Source organism: Camelus bactrianus, chromosome 17, assembly GCF_048773025.1.
Source record: "Camelus bactrianus isolate YW-2024 breed Bactrian camel chromosome 17, ASM4877302v1, whole genome shotgun sequence".
NCBI lineage: Eukaryota > Metazoa > Chordata > Mammalia > Artiodactyla > Camelidae > Camelus > Camelus bactrianus.
The window spans coordinates 6,890,524-6,918,272 of record NC_133555.1 but is presented as its reverse complement, the minus strand read 5'-3'; the positions used below and the strand labels follow the sequence as shown (position 1 = coordinate 6,918,272).

The window sequence follows — 27,749 nt, the reverse complement described above, 5'->3', positions numbered from 1 at the left end:
ACAGGACACCACACTACATTCAGTTGTCGTGTCTCCTTAGGTGCCACCAGACTGTGACAGTTTCTCAGACTTCCCTTGTTTTTGATGACCCTGACAGTTGAGAGGCGTGCTAACAAGTTACTCTGCAGAAAGACCCTCAACGAGAGTCTGATGTTTCCCTCACAACCTGACTGAGTTACTGAGTCTGGGGAGGAAGAGCCCGGGGGCCGCGTCAGCCCCATCACATCACCCAGGAGGACACGCCGCCAGCATCACACCGCCGCTGATGCTGACCTTGATCTCTTGGCCCAGGCAGTGTCCGTCAGGTTTTTGTCTTCTCTTTTCTCTTCCTTTCCCCTTCCCTCTCCCCTCTTCTCTCTCTCCCTCTTTCAAGCACTTTCTGCCCCCGTCCTGGAATCAGCCATTTCTCTAAGAACCATGGTTCCTTCTTTTGGAGAATGTTACTAGAAACCACGATCAGGGCACCAGGTGTGCCCCCTGCAACTGTGGTGCCCCTGCTTCTGGGCCCTGGAGCTGACAGCAAAAGGAAACGCATGTGTGTATACTAGCCCACTTGCACACACAGACCTGTAAGTATTTCCAGAGTATCCGTCTGAGTCTATATGAAGCCAAACATGAGTTCATGTGAAGGTCCCAGCTCTAATCCAGCACACATGGATAGTTTTAGCCTTACCTGTCTGTAGTCTCCCCTCCAGCAGTGAGGAACCGACCCCCGCCTGCCATCCATTTGAAGACCCGGACACAAAACTAACATGGCAGACAAACAATGTTACGTGAAACTACAGATGGAGAATATTAGACAGTGTCTTCTGAAATAAGGCAGGGAGAAACTCTGGCATGTATATATGAGACAAATATTTACGGTTCACACATCAGTGCAAATCAAATAGTACAGAGAAGCACACTTCGAAATACTACTTTCTAATTCTTAAGCATGAAGAAGCAATTCTGTGCAAAAAAAAATTTTTTTAAACAATTACCACTAAATGTGCTAAATAAAGGGTTGGCTTTTTTTCTTTATGTCCAAGGAGGGTTCAAAGGCACACAATACTGTCACATATCAGTGAGGTACTTCTAAAAACTTTCCCCCAAAAGACCAGCAGGCTGCTTCTGCCACACCCCGGAGCCTTGTCGGGGTGGAGAGGATGTCTCCACGCACCACAGGGCCACCAACAGCGCTGAAGTCTCCACCAAGGAGAAACCTATCAGAATAAAAACCGGCTCGGTGCCTGTGATTCTTCTGCCTAAGACCCAGAGATTTCTATCTAGCCTGCTGGTGAACTTGTTTGGTAAAAGATTATTTCGTACTTCAGTTCATTATCTATCACATATGATGAATAAGTAAATTGTTTCTTATCAACACATTCTCTCCCACCAGTTCGTGGACTCAGTTACCTCAGAGCTTTCTAGATAATCTGTCCCTTTCTCCCCCTGACATGTGCTTGTCGACCACGTGTTCAACAGCCCCCGGCATCCTCAACCCTTCCCTTCCTGGCAGCAACATGCAAGTGAGCACGGCAAACAGGTGCACAGAGGGCAGTGAGCCATGGGGCCCACCCCGCGCCAGGCTCTCTAGGGTTAGAGATACAGGCCAAAGTCTACAGCATCCCATTTCTCTCAACAAAGCCTGAGGAAAACCAAACCGTCTCCCTACCTTCAGTCGGAACCACCGCCTCGGCAGATCCCATTGGTGCCCTGCCCCTTTCCCTGGAGGTACCTGACTTGACTTCGGATGGTCAGCGCCCCTGCCCTCTCACTGCTAGAGTGGCTGCATCACCAGCGTGGAAGGCCGCAAGCAGCAGGGAGCAGCTCCCAGGGCAATGACGCGGACCCCTGCCCTTGCCTTGGGGTGGGGGCTGGGGGTGGGGGACGCCTCAGGTGAGAGTTTTAAACCAGCCCCAGTTCCCAGGAGGATGAAACTCCAGTTGCTCACAGTGACATCTAGTTTGATAACATGCCCCTTAAAGGTGGTTCTCCTTTCCTGTCTCACTTCCCCCGTCCCTGTAGTGGCTGCTTCCCCTTCCGAGTTAACCACCTCCACGCAAACCCTTGTCTCGGGGTCTGCTTCTCAGGAAGCTCAATAACTTCAACAACGGCATGTGCACACTCTCAACAAAGTGAAGAGCGAGCCGGCTGGCCACAAGCATTATCACAGAGAACGTGGGCGCTCAGGTCAGCCAGGCCTGGGTTCACAGCCCAATGCTGCCACAGACCATGCGCCCAACTCTTAGCAGCTTATTAAGTCCTTTGACCGTTCATTTCTGCATCTCTATGATGGGTCTGCCTAGCACTCCTAGCACTCAAATAACATTTGTAGAAACCATCCTGCCTACATTATCAACATTTTGCCATCTACTACTGTTTCATCAAGATAACTTGACTGTTTCAAGAGACTCTTGTACAAAAAGATAAAAGTTGCAAGTAACTTTATTATTGAGCTCCAAAACCTCCCATAAAACCCCTCAGCTTTACAACAGAGAGCATTGAAGACATAACCCTAACATCTCTTTGAATCCCTCCTTTCAAAATCCTCATCTTGCTGTACTCACCAATTCTGAACTATTAGGGTCACCCAGTCCCAACATGACCGGCATTCAAAGAACTTCCTGAAACCAAAATCAATCCCAGTGCACACCTCGACTTTGGCCCTCTGGCTGGGGGGCCACTTTGATGATGGAAGTAGTGTTTCTGTTCCCTTCAGTAAGCAATAAACTCAGCTTGAACTTATCAACAGGCTCACGGCGCCCGTATTCCACATTCCTTCAATGAATGTCACAATGGCACTTTTTCTCTTAAGCTTTCCCCATTATCCCCCAATTTACTTAGAATTTAAGAAAGGCTGAAATTTAATCACTCCTTAAATTTTCCAACAAATGATAATCAAGATTTCTTCACATGCTTTTGGGTTTGTTTTTTTTTTTGTTTTTTTTTTTCTCTCTCGCTCTTTAAGAATTCTGGACAGAGAGCTCTTTCAGAAAGGAACAAAAGGTGAGGAAACCTTGTACCAAAATGTATCAAACGCATGGCATGGCTGGGCCTGTGTCAGTGTTGGACTTCCTACACAAAGATGCTGCTACTAACTTAGTATCACAGAAGAGGTGATCGTTTATGCCAGGAACTGTGAAAAGTTAAAAATGTATGCATTCAGACCTTCTCTGACCCAACTTCTTTTATGACCAACATTTGACATCTGCAAGAAGGTTCACGTAGGTTACTGGGTACCAAGCAGTGACATGAGCTGTCTTCGTGATCCCCTTTGTTAAGTACTGAAACCACATCTCGACTTCGTTAGCCCACGTTCTCTCTGACGTCCCAAAGCAGAGACAACCATGTCAGGCTGGTCCTGGACAGAGTGACTGAAATTAACATGGTTTCATTGACTGGAAACCACATTCACCAACCACGCAGACCCCTGGCTACAACTTCTTTTAGCCAATAAATCGTAAGTATAAATCTTTCCTTTAGAAAATCTCCTAGAGTAAACAGACTTCTTTGATTATGGACAATCACTCTTTTCAATAATTTTTTTAATTTTAACAATCTCAGACCTATAAAAAAAATGACTCCCAAATCACCCAGATTTCCCAATTGCTAACATTCTGCCACATTTGCTTTCTCTCTCTGTACATGTGTGTGCGTGTGTGTGTTCTCACACACATGTGATTTTTTTTAAACCACTAAGATTAAGTTGCAGCCCTCATGTCCCTTTAACCCTTCAGTGTGCATTTCTTAACAAGTACATTCACTTACACGACCATAATAAAATTATCAAAATCAGGAAATTGAATATTAATAAAATATTATCTAATCTATGACCTTACTCAAATTTTTCCAGTTACATTTTAAAAAGGCTCCTTTCAACTTATATTGCCTAGAACTAAAGTGCACAAAATTTTTTTTTAAATAATGATCTAAAAGTTCTTCCCAAGAATAGCATGACCACTATCCATCTCAAGATGAAGACAAAGCTTCCTCTCTAGGGTCATAATCAAAACCATCTTTTCTTATAACTTAGCACTCAATAAAAATGCAATTTTCTCTACTTGCCAAAACTCAGGGAACAAAAGCTCTCTTTTCTTAATTAAGAAGAACAATAAGTTAATTTACAGAAATTTGGACAAGTCTCTGGAACTCCCGGAAATCATCTAGGAGGTGTACAAAAATCTAAAATTCTTATCAATTTGTTTATCATCTGTCTTCAGATTGACAAGAAAGAATCAATGAAAGATTAATGGTTCAAACTCTAAAAGAAGTCCTTACTTAAGAGTTAAGAATCAAAATTAGCAACAATTTCATCCTAAGAGTTAAGAATCAAAATTAGCAACAATTTCATCCTAATAATTATTTGGATTGGATCTTTAAAATAAGATTATTCTTAGCTGTCAGCCTGCGTAACTTTAAATACTGCTCTAATATAAAGAAAACCAATAGTGTTATTCAACAATATAAAAGTAATATCTATGTTCTGTATTACAGTATGACTGCATTAATTAAATAACAATCCACAATATATTTGCACTCACAGTAGACCTAAAACAGCATGACTTGTCTCTTAAAAAGAGAAAAAAGAAAAGAAAAAAAGCATTAAGAAAAAAAAAAAAGCACTATGATACTACTGTTTTAAAAATGTTCCTCTATCTACCCATGCATCCACCCCACTATCTTTAGAAAGATATACATATGAAAGTGTTAATGTTATTTCTGGCTGATAAAATTACGAAATTTTACTTTTTGGTTACCTAAATTTTCCATCTGTCACCACAAACATGCATAACATCTAAATTAAAAGTACTTCAAAAAATTTAGGGTTCCACAATGAAAGCAATAAAACTATCATAGGAAAAACAATGAGAAAATTTTTGAAAATGAAAGGGATAAAGCAAGGAACACTTTAATATACAAAGAATAAGTATGATTCTAGAAGGCTGACTCAGGGTCTGCAATGGACAAGTGGTCAAAGAACACAGATAATTTACCAACTACTACACTTGCCACAAATGACAGGACTACAGTGTAGTGCCCTATCTCTCTTCCATCTGATGGCTGAATATTATGGAAAATAAAAGTTAGACCAGACAAATAAAGACCACTTATCTCTAAAATGCTTTGATTCTAGTAAAGGCATTTGGTTGTGATGGGTAAATTGTTTTCCTGATTTCTATGGTGTTACTACTCTAATCAACTTGGCATCTCTTTTGATTCTGCAGGTTTTAGAGTTACTGAATGACACTGGCACTAACCCATGGATCAGTATACTTTGCAATAGCCTTCTGCCAAGTTACCAACAACTTTATGAGTTTCCAACAACTTTATGAGTTTCCAACTAAGTGATGAAGTTATGCTTGAAGTGAGCCAGGGACCGTATTCATATTCAGATACTGCATTTCAAAAATTTAAGTAAGATGAGCCATTATTTTTAATTTTTACATACCCAGAGAGTTCTTTTAAACATATGTGGACATACGTTTTCATCTTCTACCACTGATGTGCATATATATAAAAAAATTTGAAATAAATTGGTTAAAGTGTTCCTAAAATGCCTTCAGACTCAGAGCCCCACTCTTGTTCATAATGTTTGGACTCAATATCTCTGATGTCTGAGTTCCCCCTCACAAAGTCATCCTCCGTACTACCAAAAGCACTGAAGACAAAGTATTTCTTAAAATTACTTGACCATTGTCTCCAGGAATTTCATCTAAGGCACTGATACCCATTCTGCAAACCGAACTCTTAATTTTGTTTCTTTCTCAGGCACATCTCATGACTGGAAGATAAGCAGCTTATGTTCAAAGTCAGTAAGAAATGTCTGACTAATTGATATTTGACACCCTAACAATAGTCTTTCGCAACAGATGAATCAGTCAGGCTGTTGACTACTTTGAAATTTTTTCCATCTATTCCAAGGGATTTGACCATCTCTCTGGCCTTCAGTAGGTCATGGAACAAACAAGCAATCCTTTGTACACAGCTCACTAAGAAAACATAACTAGTCTTCAGATACTTGTGCATATCTTTAGGTCCTGTGAATCACTTGACTGTTCTTGCAAGAAAACATGGAATTGCAGTCTTCATCCAAGAGTAAACACTACCTTGCTAACATCAAACTTACACCCTGCTATCCTTTTTCTTACTTTCTTCATCCATGATAACCTTTTTTCTCATTATCTTGCTGAAGACATTTTAAATGACAAACCAATGTAATGTTACCAATATGTGTAACTGAACTGAAACTCACGCACTGGCAAGTACATCAGGACATAACCTGGCTGGCAGCAACTGTAAGGCACCAATGATTACAGTACACATCACAACTTCAGACATTAAAATGTGTAACAGAAAATGTACACCTTAGAATCAATCAATCCTTTACTTAATAAAGGTCTTGCAGAGACACTAGACAGGAGGTTTTTTTTTTTAATGAGCGACAGATTCAATTCTTCAGGAGTTTGATGAGTAATAACAGGAATGACAAAGATAATCAAATAACTGTAATACATGGTAAGATTTGATTTAGATAAAGTGCTTTGGAATTCAGAGACACTGCTATAGGAATTCACGGAGGAAGTTGAAATTACTTCCTGCTTAGTGGGAAGAATAAGAGAAGACAGATTGGAGGAAGGGCAGAGAAGAAGGGCCATCCAAGGGCAAACTTAAGGAACCAGTGATGGAACAGTGTCTTAAAGGAGGTGGGTGAATCTGTCTTAAGAAAGGTCTCTAGAAATGTCTTAAGAAATTTTTCTCTTACAATTAACAAGAAAGAAGAGGTCAGAAATTACAAGAAACCTTAAAATGGAAAGGACCTGGAAACAGGTCAGATTAGCTGCCATGGTGAACTGGGAGACGAGGTGTTCACTCTAAGCGAGGAAGCACGGTTTGGAAGGGGTGCTGGGAAACCCGAGAAGCCTGCGCCTCAGTGGTGTGGTGAGCGCCCCACCAAGGCCAACTTAAACGAATTGTGAATGGAGCTAATCAGCCCAGCTCACAACTTTCTAAAGATCAGAAGTAGGAACAAAATGATCAAGGACTAAGAAGGCATTTCTGAAATACGCGGTCATGGAGTCCCAAGTTTTACAGTATTACTGACGAAAATTCAACTGATTTGGTCTTTATAAAACTAGAATCAGATATTTATCAAAGACTCCCACATTCTATTATCTCACTTCATCTTCCCAACACATCTGAGAAATCAGATATTCACATATGCTTTTCACAGCTGGAAACAGACTTCAAAAGACTGACTCTCAGATCCCCCAGCAGATCCTGAGCTGAAGTCATTCGAGCAGCTCTCCTGCTCCCCTGTGGCTGCTACCCCTGCACACGGACTCAACAGTCTGCTCTGGAAGCCCTGGTATCAGACCAACCACTACTTTGTTCCCACTCTTCCTTTAGCCTTCCTGAGTTCCTAGATCTTGTAGAAGGAACAGCCTCAACCTTTTAAATTTAAAAATCTTAGACTGATAAAACAACAGAGCAAATGAAAAGGAAGGTATAAAAAAGAACCTAAATAAAGTTAAAATGTTAAAGATGAACATACTTAATATTTATAATGTGTACAACATTTTTTATTCATGCTTGAGATATGAGTAATAGTCACTGGCCACTTCCTCAAGGCAAGCCAGGCACAGCCTCATTTATGGACTCTAAAGCTAAGCCTCCAAAGTGTGCGAGCAAACTCAATGGTTTTGTCCTTGTCAAAACTGCAATGAGAAACAACCCAAATGCCCATCAACTAATAAATGAATAAACAAAATGCATATTTATACAAAGGAATATTGCTTGGAAATAAAGAGGGATATAGTACTGAAACATGATACATAATGGGTGAATCTTAAAGACATTATGCTAAGCAAAAGAAACCAGTCACAAAGACCACAGAGTGTATGATTCCATTTACATGAAATATCCAGAAGAGGCAAATCTACAGAGACAGAAATAAGACTGGTGATTGCCAGGGGCTGGCAGACTGGGGAAGAACTGGGGAGTGACTGCTAATGGTATGAGGTTTCTTCCTAGGGTAATGAAAATGTCCTAAATTGTGGTGATGGGTATACAACTCTGGGAACATACTAAAAATTACCGAATTGTAACTTAAATGAATGAATTGTATGGCATGTAAATTATATCTAAATAAAACTTAAAAATTTGCCATCAGTAGGTAGTTCCACTGGTCATGAATGTATGGGGGGAGGGGGTGCACAGACATGTATATATGTGTAACTAAAATGTGGAAGAATATAAGGGCTCACTTTAAAAAAAAATGAATGGTTTAATAATCCTCTACAATTAAATCCTCAGTGATGCCAGTGTGTCTGCGGCCAAGACCCCCATCAAACTGATTCTGTTTCCCACACCCTCCCCACCAGATAAACACACATCTGGCTGCCATGTGTCTCTCCTTTCACCTTCCTTCATTCTCCCCACTCCAAATTTATAAAAATGTCCTTTTTCATCAGCATACTGGAACATTCAGGCATCTCACAACCATGCTTAAAAACCAACTCTTACTTCCCTGGACTCTATTTTTTCCTCCATGTCTACCCTGTATTTCTGTAAGACTTGTGTTTAAAAACAAACACTGCCCCCTGGACTTGCAAGAACGGCTTGATCCTAGGAAACTGGGCAGTGGTATCACACTCTTGGAGAAAACTCGGCTCCCATGGGTTTTTTCTTCTCCAACTTGAGATACGATGTTTCTGTACATTGAAAATATTAGGGGTAAAGTGAGAAGATTTACTCTTCCTAATACTTGGTTCTGAATAATTTGAAACTATTTCCCAAGAACCCTAGGAAAGCAGAGGGTCTTTGGATATACTCTTCTTACAAAAAAGTTTTCTTACTTTGATGTTTTAGATTAGACATCAGCTCTCACTCTAGAGTACTGTTAACAATTTTTTAAATGAACAATTATCAAAGGTTAAATAATTTCCAAGACACATTCATATGATGCTGTTGGCATTTGAAATCGGTCTAATTCATTCAGAAGGCAATGATAACAGCTCCCGGGGTCAAAATGATGTTACAGATAAGGATATAATTTAACTCGGTCTTTTAAAAATACATCATGTCTTTAAAAAAAAAAAAATCACTTGGAAAAATGACCTACCTCCAAATCTCTCACTTTTAAAGTTTCTCCATCCATTCTATTTGCTCAGTTAAATTTTTCTTTTTTGTCTTCCTGGTCATTTCTGTTTTCCAGTATAGTTATCTTTATCTCCTTCACTCATTCTCTTGGTAAAAATATCACTGTCAATCATGCTCTGACTCTACGAAAAATATCTATATAAAGGCCACAGAGCAGAAAACAAAGCCCCTTGGAGCTGCAGCACTGGTCTCCAGATCCTGCCTTGCTCCCATCAGGAACCCTGCAAAGCAGTGGACAGAGACTGCGGGGAGGGAAGGAGGGACAGCACCAGGCCTCAAAGCTATTTTTTAGTTATTTTCACCTGTCTAAGCATGCACAGGAAATAGAAATTTAAAATAATCAGCTACTACAAGTTCCTCACCTATTGCAGGACTCTGATTCTGGTGAGGACAGGGCTTCTTCTGGAATATCCGCACAGCTGGGAGAATCATCTCGTCTCTCAGGCTCTAATTTCCCTGGGGAGTCCGGCTTTGATTGAGGGAAGTGGTTTGTTATGGGGGGCATATCCAAGAACTTCATTTTATTATTTTCCTGTCCTAAAAAGGAAAAAATAAATGAAAGAAAGAAAAAGAAAAGAAAAAAAGAAATATTTAAGAGTAACTTAAAGTTTACAACCTCTCTGTGTTTATTATTTCCACAACATTTAATATTGCTATTTGTACTTGGTAAAATAGAAGTTTATGTATCATTGATTCCAAAAGTCTACCAACAGCCAGAGATTAAGAATTAACACTACAATGGTGTCATCTAATTATACTGTCCACTCTATGTATTTCCAGATTAATTAATTTAAATATAAAATTTTCTTTAAAACCAGGGGTGGAAAGGAACTTGTAATTCTAATGAGGCTTCTATTTCCAGTATTACTAAAGAATTCCTACATATTTCAGAGATCAGAGAACACTGATATACATAAGAGACAAAACAAAAAAAGATCAGAGAGTCAATTAATAAGAGAACCACAATATTTGTCACTGACTGCTATAGGGTAGTCAAGCTATCCGAATATTTTTCTAATTGTTACAAAGAATCTAATATTCACTGGGGAAAAGGAAAACTAATCAGACATAACCAGGATTTCTGCTTGATCCAATACATGTCACATTTCTACACATCCCATGTCACATTCTCAATTTCTGAGGTCTCTCAGCGCAGATAAGATAAAGGCTCAGGAAAGCTGGAGTGATGCACACGCAGTGTTTGCAGGAACGTGACATGCAAGGATGAACAGGTATTTGCCAATATGCACGCAGAAAACACTGCGCAGGATTCCTCTATGTCCAGGCCTCCTCTTCACGATGTGTTCCAGGGCTCTGCTGGCATTTCAGCTGTGCTAAGATTCAGGGACTGACCGAGCACCTGACACGCAAGCCGTGTGTGCTAACAGAGCAGAGCCCCCTTTCATGCTTTTGATCACAGAGATGAGCTTTTACTTGAGGAGGGAAGTGACCTTTAACAAAGGACACTAAAAAGAACTGTCAAGGTTTCATTATAAAGAAAAAATTTATGGAGAAAAAATATGACAAATTCTTCAAACAAAACAAATCAAAAAAACCTTTCCAACTCAATACAGTCAAGATTTTACCAGTAATAATTATAAGTTTTTGTTACACTAGAGAGCAGCATACATCACACAAAAGAATAATTTCTAAAAATAAGTTCCTGATGTTGCCCAGCTTTCGATAAGCCTGATTACTACTGAAACAAAAATGTACCCTCCACTGTTTATCTGGGAAAGGGAAAAAGCAGCTAATTAGGATGACCATCGAGGATCTCTGGGATCTTCTCTGGTCAACAGACACCCAGGATCACATTAAGAGAAATCAAGCTCTCAGTAAACTCAGTGAACCCAGGCAACTACCACTCAACTGGATGGGAGGATGCAATCAAGTTGGCAAACAAGGGAACAGGAATTCAATTTAAAACTATCTTTTACTTTTGTACCTGATTTATATTCTTCTCCTTACTTCCCTCACCCCCGCTTAGGTAAGTTTCTACAGGATAAATTCTCTGGTGTGGACAAATATCACTCAAAAATTGTGGGCAATGAAAGCCAGTTATCCTTCATCTGTTTATGGATTTCAGAACAGAATTTCAAATAAAGCCTAAAAATATGAGGCCCTGACAAGAAACCTCCCCAAAGACATGCAACAAAAACAGATGGAGGACACACATCTTGTTTACTTATACCAGCACTTTAATGAACAGGTTTATTCTAAAGAGCAAAGATTACACTGGTTGTATGATGCTATACGAAACCCAAACCTTCAGTCTGCCTTCCTTTCTCTCGCGCTCTCCACCCCTCAGACACACGCTTTCACACACAGCAACCTACCAGCAGCACTCCTCTCTGAATCCCAGGGACAGCAATATTTGTGCACGTACAAAGAGAATACACAGCCCCTGAGTACAAGTGATTAATCATTTTCAAAAGAGACTCAACCAAAAAACAAAAATGTTCTCCTAATCCAAGATATCACACTGGATTTTCTCAGGAGCTACACTACTTTCTGACAAAACCTGTAACAAATGTATAAACAAATTTCAGTTGTTCACAAAGACCATGAGGCATATGCATATCCTCAGGCAGCAACCTGCTAAATGACACTAGGAGAACTTAGCACAAAATAAAAAATGCAATAGCACTAAAAGAATAAAATACTTAGAAATAAATCTAACCAAGGAGGTAAAAGACTTGACTTATATGCTGAAAACTACAAAACACTGTTGAAAGAAATTAAAGAAGATAAAAATAAATTAAAGACATCCTATGTTCATGAATTGGAAGACTTAACATTGTTAAGATGTCAACTAACCAAAGCCATCTATAGATTCAATGCAATCCCAATGGCACTTTTTGCAGAAATAGAAAAGAAAATCTATCCTAACATTCATGTGGAATCTCAAGGGAACCAAACAGCCAAAACAATCTTGAAAAGGAAGAATAAAGTTGGAGGACTCATACTTCCCAACAATGAAATTACAAAGCTACAGTAATAAAAACAGTATAGTACCAGCATAAGGACAGACATACAGAACAGAAGAAGGGCACAGAAATAAACCCTCACACACAGTCAACCCACAAGGATATCAGAAACATTCAATGGGGAAAGGATGGTCTTTTTAACAAATAGTACTGAGAAAACTGGATACGCTACATGTAAAAGCACAAAGCTGGACTCTTACTTGCACCATATACAAAAATTAACTCCAAATGGTCATAGACTTAAACTTAAGAGCTAAAACTACACAATTCTTGGCAGAAAACAGAGGAAAATCTTCACGACACAGATTTTGCAACAACTTCATGAATGTAACAGCAAAAGCACAGGCAACAAGGAAAAAAAAGGATAAATTAGACTTCATCAAAATAAAGCACTTTGTGCATCAAAAGATACTATCATGAAAACAAACAGGCAATCCAGAAAATGTTTAAAGATGTTTGCAAATCACATACATAAGGGATTAATATCCAGAATATTTAAAGCACTCCTAAAACTCTAAACAACCAAAAACAAATAAGCCAATTAAAAAATGGGTGAAGGACTTGAAGAGACATTTCTCCAAAGAAGAAAAATGAATGGCCAAAACCATACAAAAAGATGCTCAACATCATTAGTCATTAGAAAAATACAAATCAAAACCACAATGAGATACCATTTCACCTCTACCAAGACGGTGACAGTAAAAAGAATAAGAAAAAAATGAAAATAACAAGTGTTGACACACATACAGAGAAACTGGAATCCTTAAGCATTGCTGGTGGGAATGTAAATAATTACCATATAAGCCAGAAATTCCACTCTTAGGTATATACATATACATCCAAAAGAATGGGAAGCCAAGACTTGAACCGATACTTGAACACCAATGCACAGAGCAGCATTGTTCACAAAAGCCAAAAGGTGAAAATAACCCATTACAGATAAACAGATAAACAAAATGTGGTATATACATACAATGGAATATTATTCAGCCAAAAAAAGGAATGAAATTTTGATTTCATGGGAATCTTGAAAACATTATACTTAATGAAATCAGCTGACACAGAAGGACAAATAATCCATGATTTCACTTAGATGAGGTATTTAGAATAAGCAAATTCATAGCCACAGAAGGTAGACCAGAGATTACCAAGGGCTGGTGGGGGAAGTGGAAGAGAGAGTTATTATTACATCAGTACAGAGTTTTTGCTGGAGAGGATGAAAAAGTTTTGGGTGTAGAGTGGTGATGGTGACCCAAAACTGTGAATGTATTTAATGCCACTGAATTGTATATTTATGAATGATTAAAATCTCAAATTTTAAAATTGGTTGAAGTGGGAGGGTATAGCTCAAGTGGCAGAGCACATGTTTACTATGCCTGAGGTCCTGGGTTCAATCCCCAGTACCTCCTCCAAAAAAACTAAACTTAATTACCTCCACCTCATCTCAAAATAAAATAAAACTAAGATTGATAAAGGAAGAACTAAGAACTTAAGAACTAAGAGCTTAAAAAAAAATGGTTGAAATTAATTATGTATCAGCTTTAGATATTTTAGCAGAGCATTCTATTCAAAGTAAACACCAGTGGCCTACAATAAAAATAATTTATTCCCTTTGTAGGATATCTGCGGATCTGCAGCAGTAAGTCCTACACCTGGAAAACATCCTCAAGCTTAAATAACTAAGAAACTTCTGATTTATCATTAATGGCAAGGAAGACAGATTTTAGAAACTGTGTCTTCAGGACATCTCCCAACCATTTTTCCCAGAGGTATAAACCTAGTTTATATTCAACAACTGCTATATGTCTAAAAATACCTTTTCCCATTTCAAATACCTAATAAGCCCAAAATAAATTCCCTTGGTTTTATTATCCTTTTAAATTAAAAACAGTAAATTTCAATATATTTCTGTTTTTAATTAAAGTCTCTTACCCACGCATACAGATAATAGCTTTTCTGTACATTCATCTTCTTTTCTTGTTACTTTTTTTTTGGACGTTCCAACAGTTTTCTTGTATCCTTGTTTGGCCTGATCCACCAGGAGCTGGAATTCATTCTGATGTTTTTTACCTGAAATTTAAAAGACCTTCTCAGTAAAGCAAGGACTACACAAGCTATACGTCTACAACGGACAAGCTGAGCATCAGGAAGCACATGAGCTTGTTCAAGGACAGCGCCCGGGGCCCACCTGCGTGAATTTACAAGGGCAGGAGGGCTGCGAAGACTGCTTTTATATCATCTCCCTTCCTCAGATACAAACGTGGAAACATGATATTCCTAGTTTGCAACTGTAGGTTTCTTCCCAAATCCCACACTCTTTTTCATAAAAGGCTTTTGATATAGAGCATGAAAGATGCTGTTGTCTTAAATATATCCAAAAGACAACATTTTAATTTCCAAGACACAACAGAGTACTAAGATCAAGAGTATTAATGGAGTGTAGAAGCAGAAGCTTTTAGGAAAGTTGGGTTACAGAAAGAAACGATATCCATTTCAATTCCCTCCTTTTCCTTCACGTTTCTTGCCTGTTTCCCATCAGAATCCATTTAACAATCTAAGAACCCACCACCACCACCAATCCACCTTATCCAAGGATATTATAATGACACCAGTTTTCATTTACTACCACTAAAACACCTCTGAAGATAACTGAAGGCTGACCTCTAGGTCACAATTATTAATGTACATTAATCTACTCAATAAAGAGTAGCTGCTCACTGTTAGAGCGTGGACTTTAAGACATCTACGTGTGATCGTGAACCACGGTTCAAAGAGCTGAGGCTGCACTTACTTATCTAGCAACCTTAAACACTCAAGTCATGGTTCAAAATGATGTTGTAAATCCTGAAAAATACATTTTAGAAAGAATCACACTGCAAGTAGTTAAAACAAAGTTTTGAGACTGTTTTCATCCAGTAACCATCATTTTCCCGAGAGCACAATACCAAGGATAACTGGGTTCAGGGAGAAATTTGTGCTTCAGTTGAAAACCATCCATTTTCTAGAGCTAACCTTCCAGGATTCCAGCCATCCACTGCCTTTGAGCTATGTTACAGCTCTGTAAATTGTAGACATCTGATGGCAATGGAAAATAATGCTCGTCTCTAGACAAGCAAAATCCTGTCTGGTGAAATTTCAATGGACTTCCCCTCCCCCCCCCCCACTGTGGAAGAAGCTAGCTTTGCTTCTATTTGCATATTCATTTCAGTTTAGCAAGGAGATCCATACACGTGACTGCTCTTTGGACATCAGGGAGAGACTACTCCTGATTTGAATATATTTATACGTATGGTACGTGTATGAAAACTCCCAGTGAAACTAAAGAGTTGGGTTGTAAAGTGTTCGGTAAATTATAACTAAGTTACTGGTTAAAATTTCAGCAAAATATAAGCTGGTCATAAAGATTACTGGAAAAAATTCACTCTTCAGAAACAGGTGAGATTCTATGCAGGATACAAACTAAGTGATTTCTCTTAAGTCCTATTTGACTCTACACATGTGAGAATGAGTACTTTGTACTTCTTCAGCTCCCCAGAATCAATGGGCTAATGACATCATTATGCAGGTTGTAATAGGCACAGGGGTGACACAGAAGTATGGGGTCTGTATCATCTAATCAGACCTGGCCTAGGCTTGTTTTCCTAGTAAAGGCTCCTCTATTGTGCACTTACGGATTGTGGACTTAAGAATTACTCAGGAAACTTGCTAAAGTAATCTCATTAACAGTTAAAGAGGCTTAATGACTTTATCTTCTCAAGTAATAAAGTCCCAGGTTTAAAGGAGATTTTCTTTTTAAATCTAATTACCCCTACAGCTAGGCTGGAAACCAAAAAGTAAATGGCAACCACTGCTCTGCCTTTGGCCCCAGAGGTCCAATAACCCCTGCTCAAAAGATGAACAGTGCCAAGAGATTATGACTAATAAAATTGTTCCCACTCATTTCTTCACCTCATTTTAGGAGTTCTGCCATTTGGCAAGGAGAACTTTAGAGTTTAAAATCTCAGTTCTGCTGGTTAGATGCCCAGAGTTTACCTCTTACAAGCCTGAAATGGCTCAGAGAGTTGTCAGTTCTGATGAATAAGCCCACATTCAACCAGGTCACACTCCTTCTTAAGATTTTTAATACTTGAATCATACCACCCTTTCTGCCTCTCCAAGCTGAAATGTCACAATTTTCTCTAGAGCCAAGTCAAGCCCTTCATGCCCCGACCACCTTAATTCCCTCAGACCGGCTTTCACAGACAGAGTCTCTGGGTCTGCCCATAAACCTGGGGTGCACAAGCCCAAAACCAGGCGCCCAACAGTGGGACAGACTCGAGCCTCTAAAGTGATGCCACTGAGAAACTTACTCAACTACTTTAAGTCATGGTGTGCGTCTGAAGTCAGTGTCTCCCAAAAATCTCATGTTTTTTCATCAACCACCTATGACACGCAGGCAGCTAAGCATGGAAGAAGAATGGATTAACAGTAATGACTAACATTCACTAAGGGCTTATTCATTTAACCCTGAACTCTCCTCACTTTAAACCCATGGTCTAACCCTCAAATGAGCACTCAACACCACCGTACAGCTTCCACCTTTCTCTAGCAAACTCTGCTTTACGTCTCTAAAAGGACAACTTCACACTTTCTCCAAACCTCCAACACTCCCTCTCAGCCCCTCCTCAGCTGGCCTTACACTACTTTGAAAACACAGAGAAGTTCTAACAGTCAGTCTGTCATCTTCCCAACTACTGTTACTTCACTGTGCACATGATCCATCTTCCTCGAAGCTAAAATGAAACAACTTTCCTTGCTGCAATTAAAGGACAATCCCTAACTTACACCCTGGATCCCAGCACTAAGGACTTCTCAGTGATATGATACATGTAATTATCATTTGCTGTATCATCAGGTTCTCCCTCTCTTCTTCTGATTCTTTCCCACTGGCATCTAAACGAGGCTGGGACAGGACTGAGGTTTACAAACTGAGAGTGTCGATTGCGGAAACAACTTAGGTCCAGATTTTTCTTAAATAAAATATAAGAATAGAATGAAAAGTGTCAGAGTGCACTAAAATTGGAAAGAGGGAACAGCCAAGGTGTCCTTCAGTAGGTTAATGGATCAATAAACTGTGGTACATCCAGAAAATGGAGTATCATTCAGCTCTAAAAAGAAATGAGCTATCAAGCCATGAAAAGACATGGAGGAACCTTAAATGTACATTACTAAGTGAAAGAAGACAATCTGAAAAGGTGACACACTGCATGATTCCAACTATGTGACATTCTGGAAAGAGCAAAACAATGGAGACAGTAAAAAGATCAGTGGTCGCCCAGCGTGGGGGTGGGGGAGAAGGAACGTGAACAGGTGGAGCACAGCAGACTTTTAGGGCAGTGAAAATACTTTGTAAGATGCTGTAGTGGTAGATAACATGTCACCTCACGTCTGTCAAAACCCACAGAAAGTACAACACGAGGAGTGAACCCTAAAAATAAGCTATGGACTTAGCAGGATTATGATGTGCCAATGGAGGTTCATCAGCTGTAACAAATGCACCTCCCTGGTGGGGATGCTGACACCTGGGGAGGTTATGCACGTGCAAGAGCAGGGAATATATGGGAACTCTCTGTAACTTGACCTCACTTAAAAAAAAAAAGAGTAGAATGCATTATGCATTACGGTCTGGATATGTATAACCAAGTGGTTTGGGAAGTCAATTATCCCACTCCTTTTATTTTTTCAAAGTCACTAAAGAAATTTTGAGAAAAAATGATGGAAAACAGTATTTTCTTTTTAAAAATTAAAAAAAAATTGGGGGGGGGGATTTTTTCTGACGTTGGAGACTTTTAAAGTCAAGGAGGGGGAATATGAACATCATTTGAAAATATCTGAACACAACCTTTAAAAAAATGGAATGGGTAAAAATTGTTTTGCGAAACTTACTTCAGTCTTAATGTGTGTGCATACAGTTAGTAGTGATAAAAAATATATTTCTCACTGTGGGTTGCAATCAAAAGAGATCTGAAAACCACTGGGTTAAGTATCTCCCAACTTAAAAGAATACTTAAAATAACAAAGAAATTAAACCGTCCCTGGACCCAACACCCACCTCCAGCTACAACCTCATTTCTCTGCTCTCTCTGACACAGTAAAACTTCCCCCAAGAGCTGCCTGCCTCAAGGTCCCTACTCACCTCAGATTTGGTCTCAGTCAACTCTAAGTGCTTCTATTGCTCCTCTCTGCTGAAACCATTCAGTCACCGGAAGCACCTATGCTGAGGAGGCATCTGTGTGACTGAGTTGTGAGCTCGTCACTTTCTAAATGAACACGCCTTTTACTTGAAACAACAGCAAAGTATGATTATACAGACTTAGATAATCTATTTTCTCAAAAATGAATGAGTTGAGTTGTCACTTGAGGGTAAGCAAGTGACAGTATTTGCTGCCAAAGATAAAAATGAGAGCTTTCAACAGAAAGTCAGAATTTTAGATAACTTATATCCACCACTAAGAGCTTGAGAGTTTCCCACTTAATTTTTCTGATGATGTTAATGACTGTTATTTTTTAGCATTATATAATTTAAATGAAATATGCAAACATTTGTAACTCAAAAAATCAGTATTTTTCAAATAACGAACAAATAATGTTACAAAATAATCCCTAAGTAAAAGATCCATTTGAAGTACACAACAGACGAGTGATTTTTAATGTAATAAAGTAGTACAAAAACTTCATTAATATATCTTCAAATTCCACTATAACTAAGCTTTCTGAAATAACGCTTGCCAAGTTTTAGTGTAGTATCAAAGAACAGCCACAAATATCTAAAAATCTATTAAAGCACTGCCCCTCTCCTCAATTACCCATCTCACAGGCTGGATACTTTTCATATACCTTTATCAAATCAACACATGGCAACAATTTAAATGCAGAAGCTAATGTGAGAATCCAGATAGTTTCTATGGAGTAAGTCATTAAAGAGATTTGCAAAAATAGAAACATTCTTCTCATTAAATTTTTAAAATCAGACTTACTGAGAAATAATTTGCACACACAAAAAATTGAAGTGAATAATCTGATACATTAAAAAGAAACGTAGAGTTATGTGGTTACCAACACAGCCATGAAACAGAAGATTTAAATCACCCAAAAGAGTTCCTTTGTAGTCAGTCTCCCCCACTCCCCTTTTCCCACCCACAGCCCCCTGGCGGTACCAATCTGCTTTCTGTTACTATATTCTTGCCCCTTCTAGAATTTAATATAAATGGAGTCATGCGAAGTGCTACCTTTTTAGTTCGGCTTTTCTCATAGCATAACGTTTCAGAGATTCATCCAAGTTGTTTCGGATGTTTTACAGCTAAGGATTGCTCCACTGTATGAATGCATCGCAAAGTGTTCATGGCTATGTAGGTTGTTTTCAGTTTAGGATAATAAGAATAACCTGCTATAACATTTGTCTGTAACATTCATCATACTGTTCATTTACAACTGCTTAATTTTATTTTTTGTAAATTATACCTTAATAAATCTGATTTAAAAAATCTAGGTGTAGACATATGTTTCCATTTCTCTTGGGTAAATGGCTAGGAGTAGAATTACTGGGTTGTATGGTAGATATATGTTCGAATTTATAACAAACTACTAAGCTGTTTACCTAAGTGGCCATCTCACTTTGCATTCTCACCAGCAATGTGTAAGAATTCCATTTGCTTTACACCTTGGCTGTCACTTGGTATGTCCTTTCTTTTTTTCCTGTTTCTTTTGCCATCAAAATAAGTGTGTAGTTATTATTTCACCGTCATTTTAATTTCTATTTTCCTGAAGATTCATGACTAATGACTAACAAGACTAACCATATCTTTTGAAGTGATTATTTGGTGTTTGAGTATCTCCTTTTCTGAAGAATCTGTTTAAATTTTTTGCCCTTTTAAAAAATATGTCCTTATCATTGAATTGTGAAAGTTCTTTATATAATATAGATACTAGTACTTTGTTAAATACAAATTTTTACAATCTTCTCACAGTCTGTGACTTGCTTTGTCATTGTCATATTTGTCTTCTGAAGAGTAAAAGTTTTTAATTTTAATGAAAAATAATTTATCAAGTTTCCTTTATCTTTTTTTATGATTCGTACTATTTGTGAAAGATGATCATGTTGACTGTGAATAAAAAGTTTTATTTCTTTCTCTCAAATCTGAATGTTATTTCTCTTTCTTGCCTTATCACACTGGCGAGGACGCCAGTACAATGTGAACAAAAGTGGTAAAAATAGACATGTCTACCTTGTTCCCAATCAGAAGCATTCAATATTTCACCATTAAATATGTTAGTTGTAGGTTTTTCATTTATCTTATACCAGGTAAAAGAAATTTCCGTTTAGGGAGAGTTTTTATTACTAATGGGTGTTCAATTTTGGCAAATGCTTATTCTGCATCTACTTATAAAATCATGTAGTGGTCTGTTAATACAATGAATTATATTGACTAATTTTCAAACATTAAACCAATCTTGCATTCTTAGGATAAATCCCACTGAGTTATAATGTATTATCCTTTTAATATATTGCTGAATTTGACTTACTAAAATTTTGTTAAAGATTTTTGCATCTATGTTCATGAGGAATATTGGTCAGAACTTTTTATTATACTATTGTTGTCTGGTTTTTAGCTTCATGGAAATCTTAGCTTTATAAAATGAGGTAGGAAGTAGTTTAGTCTTTTCAATTTTTTAAGAAGAATTTCCATAGAATTGGTATTATTTCCTTCGTTATGTGTTTCAGAGGAAGCCATCTGCATCTGGAATTTTCCTCCTGGGAATGCAAATTCAATTTATTTCATAGATACAGGGCTATTCAAGTTTATCAGTTTCTTCTTGAGTAAGGCTTAGTGATTTGTGTCTTGCAAGAAATTTGTCCATTTCATGTATGTTCTCAAATTTATTGGTATGAAATCATTCATAATATTCCCTTATTATTCTTTTAACACATTGATCACCCACTGTGGATTGGGTGCTCCTGAGGAAACACAACTGTTACCCAGATTTGGGTGACGTGGAAATCAACGTGTTAATATCAACACAATGCTTAGTAATTTCCCCTTTTATTCCTGATACTGGCAATTTGTGTTCCTCTCTTTTTGTCCTAATCAGGCTTGCTAAGGTTTCTCAATTTTGTTCATTTTTACTAACAACCGGCTTGTGGTTTCACAGATTTCCTCTGTCAATTTCATTGATTTCTGCTCTTATCTTAACTATTATTTTCCTTCCGCTTACTTTGGGTAGAATTTGCTCTTCTTTTTCTAGTTTAAGATGAAAGCATAGATGACTAATTTAAAACCAGATCTCTTCTCTTTTCTACTATAATCTTTTAATGCTACACATTTCCCTCTAAGTACTGCTTTAGCTGCAACTCACATTGATAAAATGCATTTTCATTCAGTTCAATTTATTCCCTAATCTGTTTTTACCTCATTCAGTTTATTTTTCAGTTCAAGTATGCTTGTCATCTAAGGAATCCCATTTGGGTCTTTTTAACATCATCCATTTCTCACCTCAGCAGGGCCCTCCTTGATTTTTCCTTCTTCACTTAAGAAGCAAATTTGTAAATTTTGTTTTAACACTTTTATTCTACTAGCTTCGTATCTCTGTCATTCCTGGGTCTGGTTCTACTAATTGATTTTTCTCTTTTTTCTAGGACCTTATTTTTTGCTTCTTTGAATTTCTGGTAATTTAAATAGGATACTATTAATTTATATTGTTGGTTGCTAATTTTATTCTATCTTTAAATTCTGGAGCACATCAAGCTACTTGGAACCAACTAAATCATTTCAGCTTTGCTTTCAAATATTATCAGGGCAGATTACCAAGAAAAGAGAATGAGAACACAAGCCACAGAGTGGGAGAAAATATGTGCAAACGGATAAGTAAATGACTTATCCAAAATATACAAAGTACCTTTTAAGACTCAATATGAAAATGAACAACCCAATTTAAAGATGGGCAAAAGACATGAACAGGCACTTCAGCAAAGACATACAGATGACAAGTAAACATATGAAAAGATGCTCAACATTATAAGTCATTAGAGAACTGCACATTAAAACAATGAGATACCACTATACACCTATTAGAATGGCAAAAATCAAAAACACTAACAATACCATATGCTGGTGAGGATATGGAGCAATGAGAACTCACTCATAGCTGGTGGGAATGCAAAATGGTACAGACACTTTGGAAGATAATTTGGCAGTTTCTTATAAAAGTAAAGATACCTTATGATCCAGCAATCACACTCCTTACTATTTACCCAAATGAACTAAAATTTATGTCCACACAAAAACCTGCACATGAATGTTTATAGCACATTTTTTCATACTTGCTAAAAGAAGCAACTAAGATATCCTTGAGTAAGTGAACTTATAAATCAGCTGCGGTACATCCAGAAAATGGACTATTATTCAGCACTAAAAAGAAACAAGCTATAAAGCCACAAAAAGACTTAGAGGAAGCTCAAATGTATTACTAAGTAAAAGAATGAGAAGACTATATATGGTATGATTCCAACTGTATGACATTTTGGAAAAGACAAAACTATGAAAACAGTAAAAAGATAGGTGGTTGCTAGAGGTTAGGGAGGAAGGAAGGACGAAGATGTGGAGCAAAGAGTATTTTAGGGCAGTGTAACTAGCTATCCTGTATGGCAGAAGCATAGCATTATATATTTGTCAAAACCCATAGACTATATAACACCAAGGGTGAACCCTAAGGTAACTGTGGACTCTGGGTGATAACAACATGTCAATGAAAGTTCATCAATTGTAACAAACGTACCACTCTAGTGTGGGGTGCTGATTGTGGGAGATACAGTACACGTGTGGGACTGGGAGAAATATAAGCACCCTCAGTATTTTCCACTCAATTTTGCTGTGAACCTGAAACTGCTCTAAAAAACAGTAAATTAAAAACAAAAAAACAACTTTTTATTAGGGAAAATAGAGCAGTCATTAGCCTAGAGCAGAGATTAGCAAATAATAGTCCAAGGGTCAAATTCAATCTATGGCCTATTTTTGCATGGCCCTCTAGCTAAGAATGCTTTTGATATTTGATAAACAACTAGAAACAAACAAACAAGAATATCTGATAGAGATCATATGCATCCTGCAAACCCTAAACTACTTATCATCTGGCTCTAAATAATTTAGCCCTCCTAATACCTTTTTGAGGCTTCTGCCTGATGCTTTATATACTAAGACATTTTTTCTACAGCAGCTGGTGATGAATACAAACTGTTCCCTGCCAGAAATTGTTCTGGAACTAATCCTTTTAAGCAGTTCTTTCCCTGGTCTCAGGTAATTCCTCTCGTTCATGGGCAGGTCGCTAGGCAGCCAAAGATTTGACCAGATCCTTCTGCAGATCCTTAAAGCTCTCTTCTCTCTGCGGGTCCCTCTCTTCTGAAACTCTATCCTAGTCACCTTGGCCTCCACAGCTCTGATTTCTGTTGTACCTATTCAGAGATACCATCAGATTATTTTGGGGTTCCCCCATCCCGGGCCTTGATACTGCCTGCAAGCTGCTGCAACTGTAGAGCTTATCACCTGATTTACTCTCTTTCTCTCAGGGAGAACAGTCCTACCTTTTTTCAATATTTGAAAACCCATTGTTCTATACGTTTCACCTGATTTTCCAGCTTTCAGTGGAGGAAAGTAAAGTCTTGGTTATTCCCTCTGGGTTAGGAGCAGAAATCTCCATTTATTTAAATTTTTGGTGTGTTAGGGAAAGTTTTTTTGTTTTTTGTTTTGTTTTGTTTTGTTTTACCAAAACAAGTTATTTATTATTTATGTCAACATGTAAAGGATTTACTGTTGCTTTTAAAGGAGTTAATAAATACTTTTGAAAATTTCTCAGTTTTAATTTTTCTTAGACCATGTGTTATTTGGAAGTGTATTATTTAGTTTCCAAATATTTGGTGATTTTGAGCTCCTCTCCCCATCCACAACCCTCTCTCTCCTCCCCCACCTCCACCCCAGTAAACGGCATCACCATTTATCCAGTTGCTTGAACCAAAAATGTAGAGGTCACTCTTGATTCCTCTTTCAGTCATCCCCCATATTAAATTCACCAGCAAGTACTACTGGTGCTACTTGGCAAGTCCACCTTGAATTGTCCGTTTTACCTCTGCTACCATTCCAGCCATGGCCTATCTCTGGCCTAATTCACTAAAACAGCCTCACTTCACTCAGTCTCTTCTCACACATCAATATCACCTTCTTAAACGTGCCTTCCTGGGCCAGCAGATCTAAGACAGCAGCTCCAACACTTTCTACCCCTACCTTAAGTTTCTCCATAGCACATATTTCCAGCTGACACATTTTACTCATCCATTAACTGTCCGACTGTTCCCATTAGAATGTAAGCTCCGTGTGGGCAGAGACTTGGTCTGCTTCCTTACTGTTACATTCCCAATACCTAAATATTGTCTGGGATACAGTAATTGGTGATCAATAAATATTGCTTGGGTGAAAAACCTTCAGACTGGTTTTCTTACTATTTCTTGCCACCTTACAATTTATTCTCTATTCAACAGATATCATGGTCTTTTAAAATATAGATAAAATCATTATTATTTGTCCCTCTAAATTCTCAATAACTTCCCACTATACTAAGAATAAAACCCAATATACACTCTTACAAGGTCTTACAGGACCTGGCCCTGTCTTCCCATACACCGTTCTTCCCCTGGCTCACTACACTCTAATCACACTCACCTACACTGTTTCTACATCAGGGCCTCTGCCCTGATGTTCTCTCTGCCTGTGAATGGCTGCTTTTATTTTAATTTTGATTTTTTTTTTAATTCATGACTCATCTCAAATGTCAACTCCTTAAGAGAAGCCTTTTCCTGACTACATTATCTAATGCCCCTATAATTTCTATCAAATTACTCTGTTTTACTTTCTTTATAGCATCTGCCACCTAAAACTGTATTACCATTTGCTGATTTATTATGTTATTTATCTGTCTGCTGTTAGAATGTAAACTCCACGGCAAGAGAGATGCATGTATCTTGCTCACTGCTATATGCCCAGTACACAGAATAGCAGCTGGCACAGAGTGGATGCTCAATGAATATTCATTGAGTTCACGAACAACCACATTAAAAATAAAGGAACAAATTAAGCTAAACCGCCTTGCCTACTTAACAAGATTAGGTTGGTACTACTCTCAGGAAAAGTTTCAGGAGATAATCCCAGAGTGCTCATTTGGAGGTTTGTTGTTTCCTGATAGAGTATAAAACTATAATTTACCAAGGTAAAGAGCATGAAAATCCCCAAGATACATCTGTCACGGCAGTTAGGCAAGTAGAGTAACTACTTCCGCCTCTCGTTGGAGCAACTCACAGTCTTAATTAAGAAGACTTATCTGAAGCACTTGATATCTGAAATCCACAGAGAACTCAATAAACTCATTTGATTCAACTCTGTATGAAATACAGTTTCTACAGATTGGCAACTAAGGCTCAAACTGATTTCACGGTTTCCTTCCTCTACTATGAGGAATTCATGAATATAAATCTATCCGAAAGATTGCTAAAGAAAATAAGAAAGATATATCATCACAAAACTACCAAAGTAACTCATGCATAAAATTAAACTTTTTTAAAGCATTGTGACCCGAAACCCAGAAAAGAGGTTCCCAACATACAGGTCACGCACTCAGATTCAAAGCACAGCACAGTGCAAAGAGCTTAAACTTGATCATTGGGAGGTTCTGGGTTTAATTTCCACCCTGCTTTTTACTAGCTATGTGGGCCATTTATAAGTCCAATAATGAATCAGTAGTAAAAGTAATATTTCCAGTTACATGTGGGCTCAAAAAATATTCCTCCATAGATCCTTTTACTCAGGTAATTTCCTGGAAAATGTATTCCACTGAACAAGGAAAGAGAAGAGGTAGGTGTGGATCCTGGACTAAGTGAAAGGACACAGGAGGGAGGAGAGAATGCCTTGAAGGCTGCTGAACGGAAATTCCAGGGTAAGAGCAACCAGAGGAGGTTGGGGAAGAGCAGTAACAGAGGCTGGGGGCGGCGGTGGGCACGCCGTTTCCGAGAAAAGAGTGAGCTGATAAACAATCCACGTGTGCCGATGTATTAGTAAGTGATTTACATTTCTGATGGAAAGTTTGGAGATAGGTTAATACTAGATAAATAGAAATCTAAGCAAAGAAAATTATTAGTTATAGGAAAAAAGAATATTTTCCTTAAAGGACTTATAACTGTAGGGGAAGAAAAAATAATTTTCCCTCTAACCTTCTTAGTTCTTAGCTGAGGCCTTATAATAAAACACAGATTTACATGAGAAAAACAAGCAGGAGTTTATTACCATGTACACCTCACATATACATGGAAGAAACGCAGAGAAAAATGAGTACCTCTAAGCCACTCAGAGATGACTTAGAACACTGGCCTAAATGCTGTCTTCACCTAGATAAAAAAGAAAAGTGTAGGGGAGGCCAGTTATGGGGAGATTGCCAGGGAAAAAAATGCAGAGAAAAGCAAAGTCTTTTATGTTGATTTAAGTCAGAGCTTTCTCCATTGACACAGAGACTAACTTACCTCAAAGGAGAGACAGAAGAGGAGGGACAGACACCTTCATAATTATGTCTTGCACTCAGACTAACGGGGCAAGGCAGAGAGCTTTGTTCCCGCTGCTTCTCAGCTGCCTTTAGCTCAAAGTAGTACGCCACAGGGGCCCAGTCTGGGCGCACACCCTGCTGCCCTGCAACACCACAGCAGGGTGCTGTCTGGTTCAAACTATAAACGATGTCTCTCCCTAAATATTGAACTTACAGAGAACTAGGACAGTATTCAGAGGTTGGGAGGGAGGCAAAAGTAGGAGTCAGGATGTACAAGCGCTAAATCTTCATTTGTCCTGTTAGGACTTCAATCAGCTGTCAACACAGAAAACTGAGACACTTCAAGAAATAGCAGAAAGAACAATCTTTTATAGGAATGAAGGTAATTACTGAAACAAAAGCCAAAAGGGTTGACAGCTGTTACCCTGAGGAAATGGGAATAGAGATAGGTTGGTGGTAGAGGAGGCAGATTTTTGTTTTTTATAACCCTTGTAGAAATATGTGGTTTTTAAAAAACCACCCGCATGTAAAACGTTAATAAAAATGTTTAAAAGAAGAGGCGATACCAGTAGTATATTTGGATTCTGATACTAAATCAAACTGTATGACTAAACTATAATGCTAAGTACTTAAGTTTTAGAAAGCATCTGAAAGGTTAAAAAAAAAGGATATATCGAGGTTTATTTTAGGGCTAAATGAATTAATTTAACATGATCTATAAACTTTTTAAAGATCTTTAAATTGTTGGCAATAGATATTTGCATATTGACTGTATCTAATCCACTGTTTCTTTAGTGTAGCTTAATTGTTAGACACTATCCTTTAGTGATTTAAATTATTTTTGTTTCATGTAAATTTTCTTGTTACAGGCCTTAGTTTTGCCACTTCAGTGATCATCTGATACTCTCTAGCTCCTGTAGCAAGAAAAATCATTTTGGCTTCCCAAAGGCTGATCAAAGAGAACCGATCACACTTGCTTATGTCTCAAGCACGAGAGCTGTGGCTTCT

At 38.1% G+C, this 27,749-nt stretch overlaps 1 protein-coding gene across 3 annotated transcripts in view; it reads right to left on the bottom strand.

Annotated features, from left to right (window-relative positions):
- The window catches only part of RAD18 (RAD18 E3 ubiquitin protein ligase), a 100,114-nt gene that overhangs the window by 25,249 nt on the left and 47,116 nt on the right, over positions 1–27,749 (bottom strand). For all 3 annotated transcript variants that reach the window (XM_010952976.3, XM_045515275.2, XM_045515276.2), the window contains 2 exons: positions 14,061–14,198; positions 9,504–9,678 (listed from right to left, as the gene is read on the bottom strand). In XM_010952976.3, the coding sequence (XP_010951278.1) occupies positions 9,504–9,678; positions 14,061–14,198 (313 nt within the window). The remainder of the gene's footprint in view (positions 1–9,503; positions 9,679–14,060; positions 14,199–27,749) is intronic.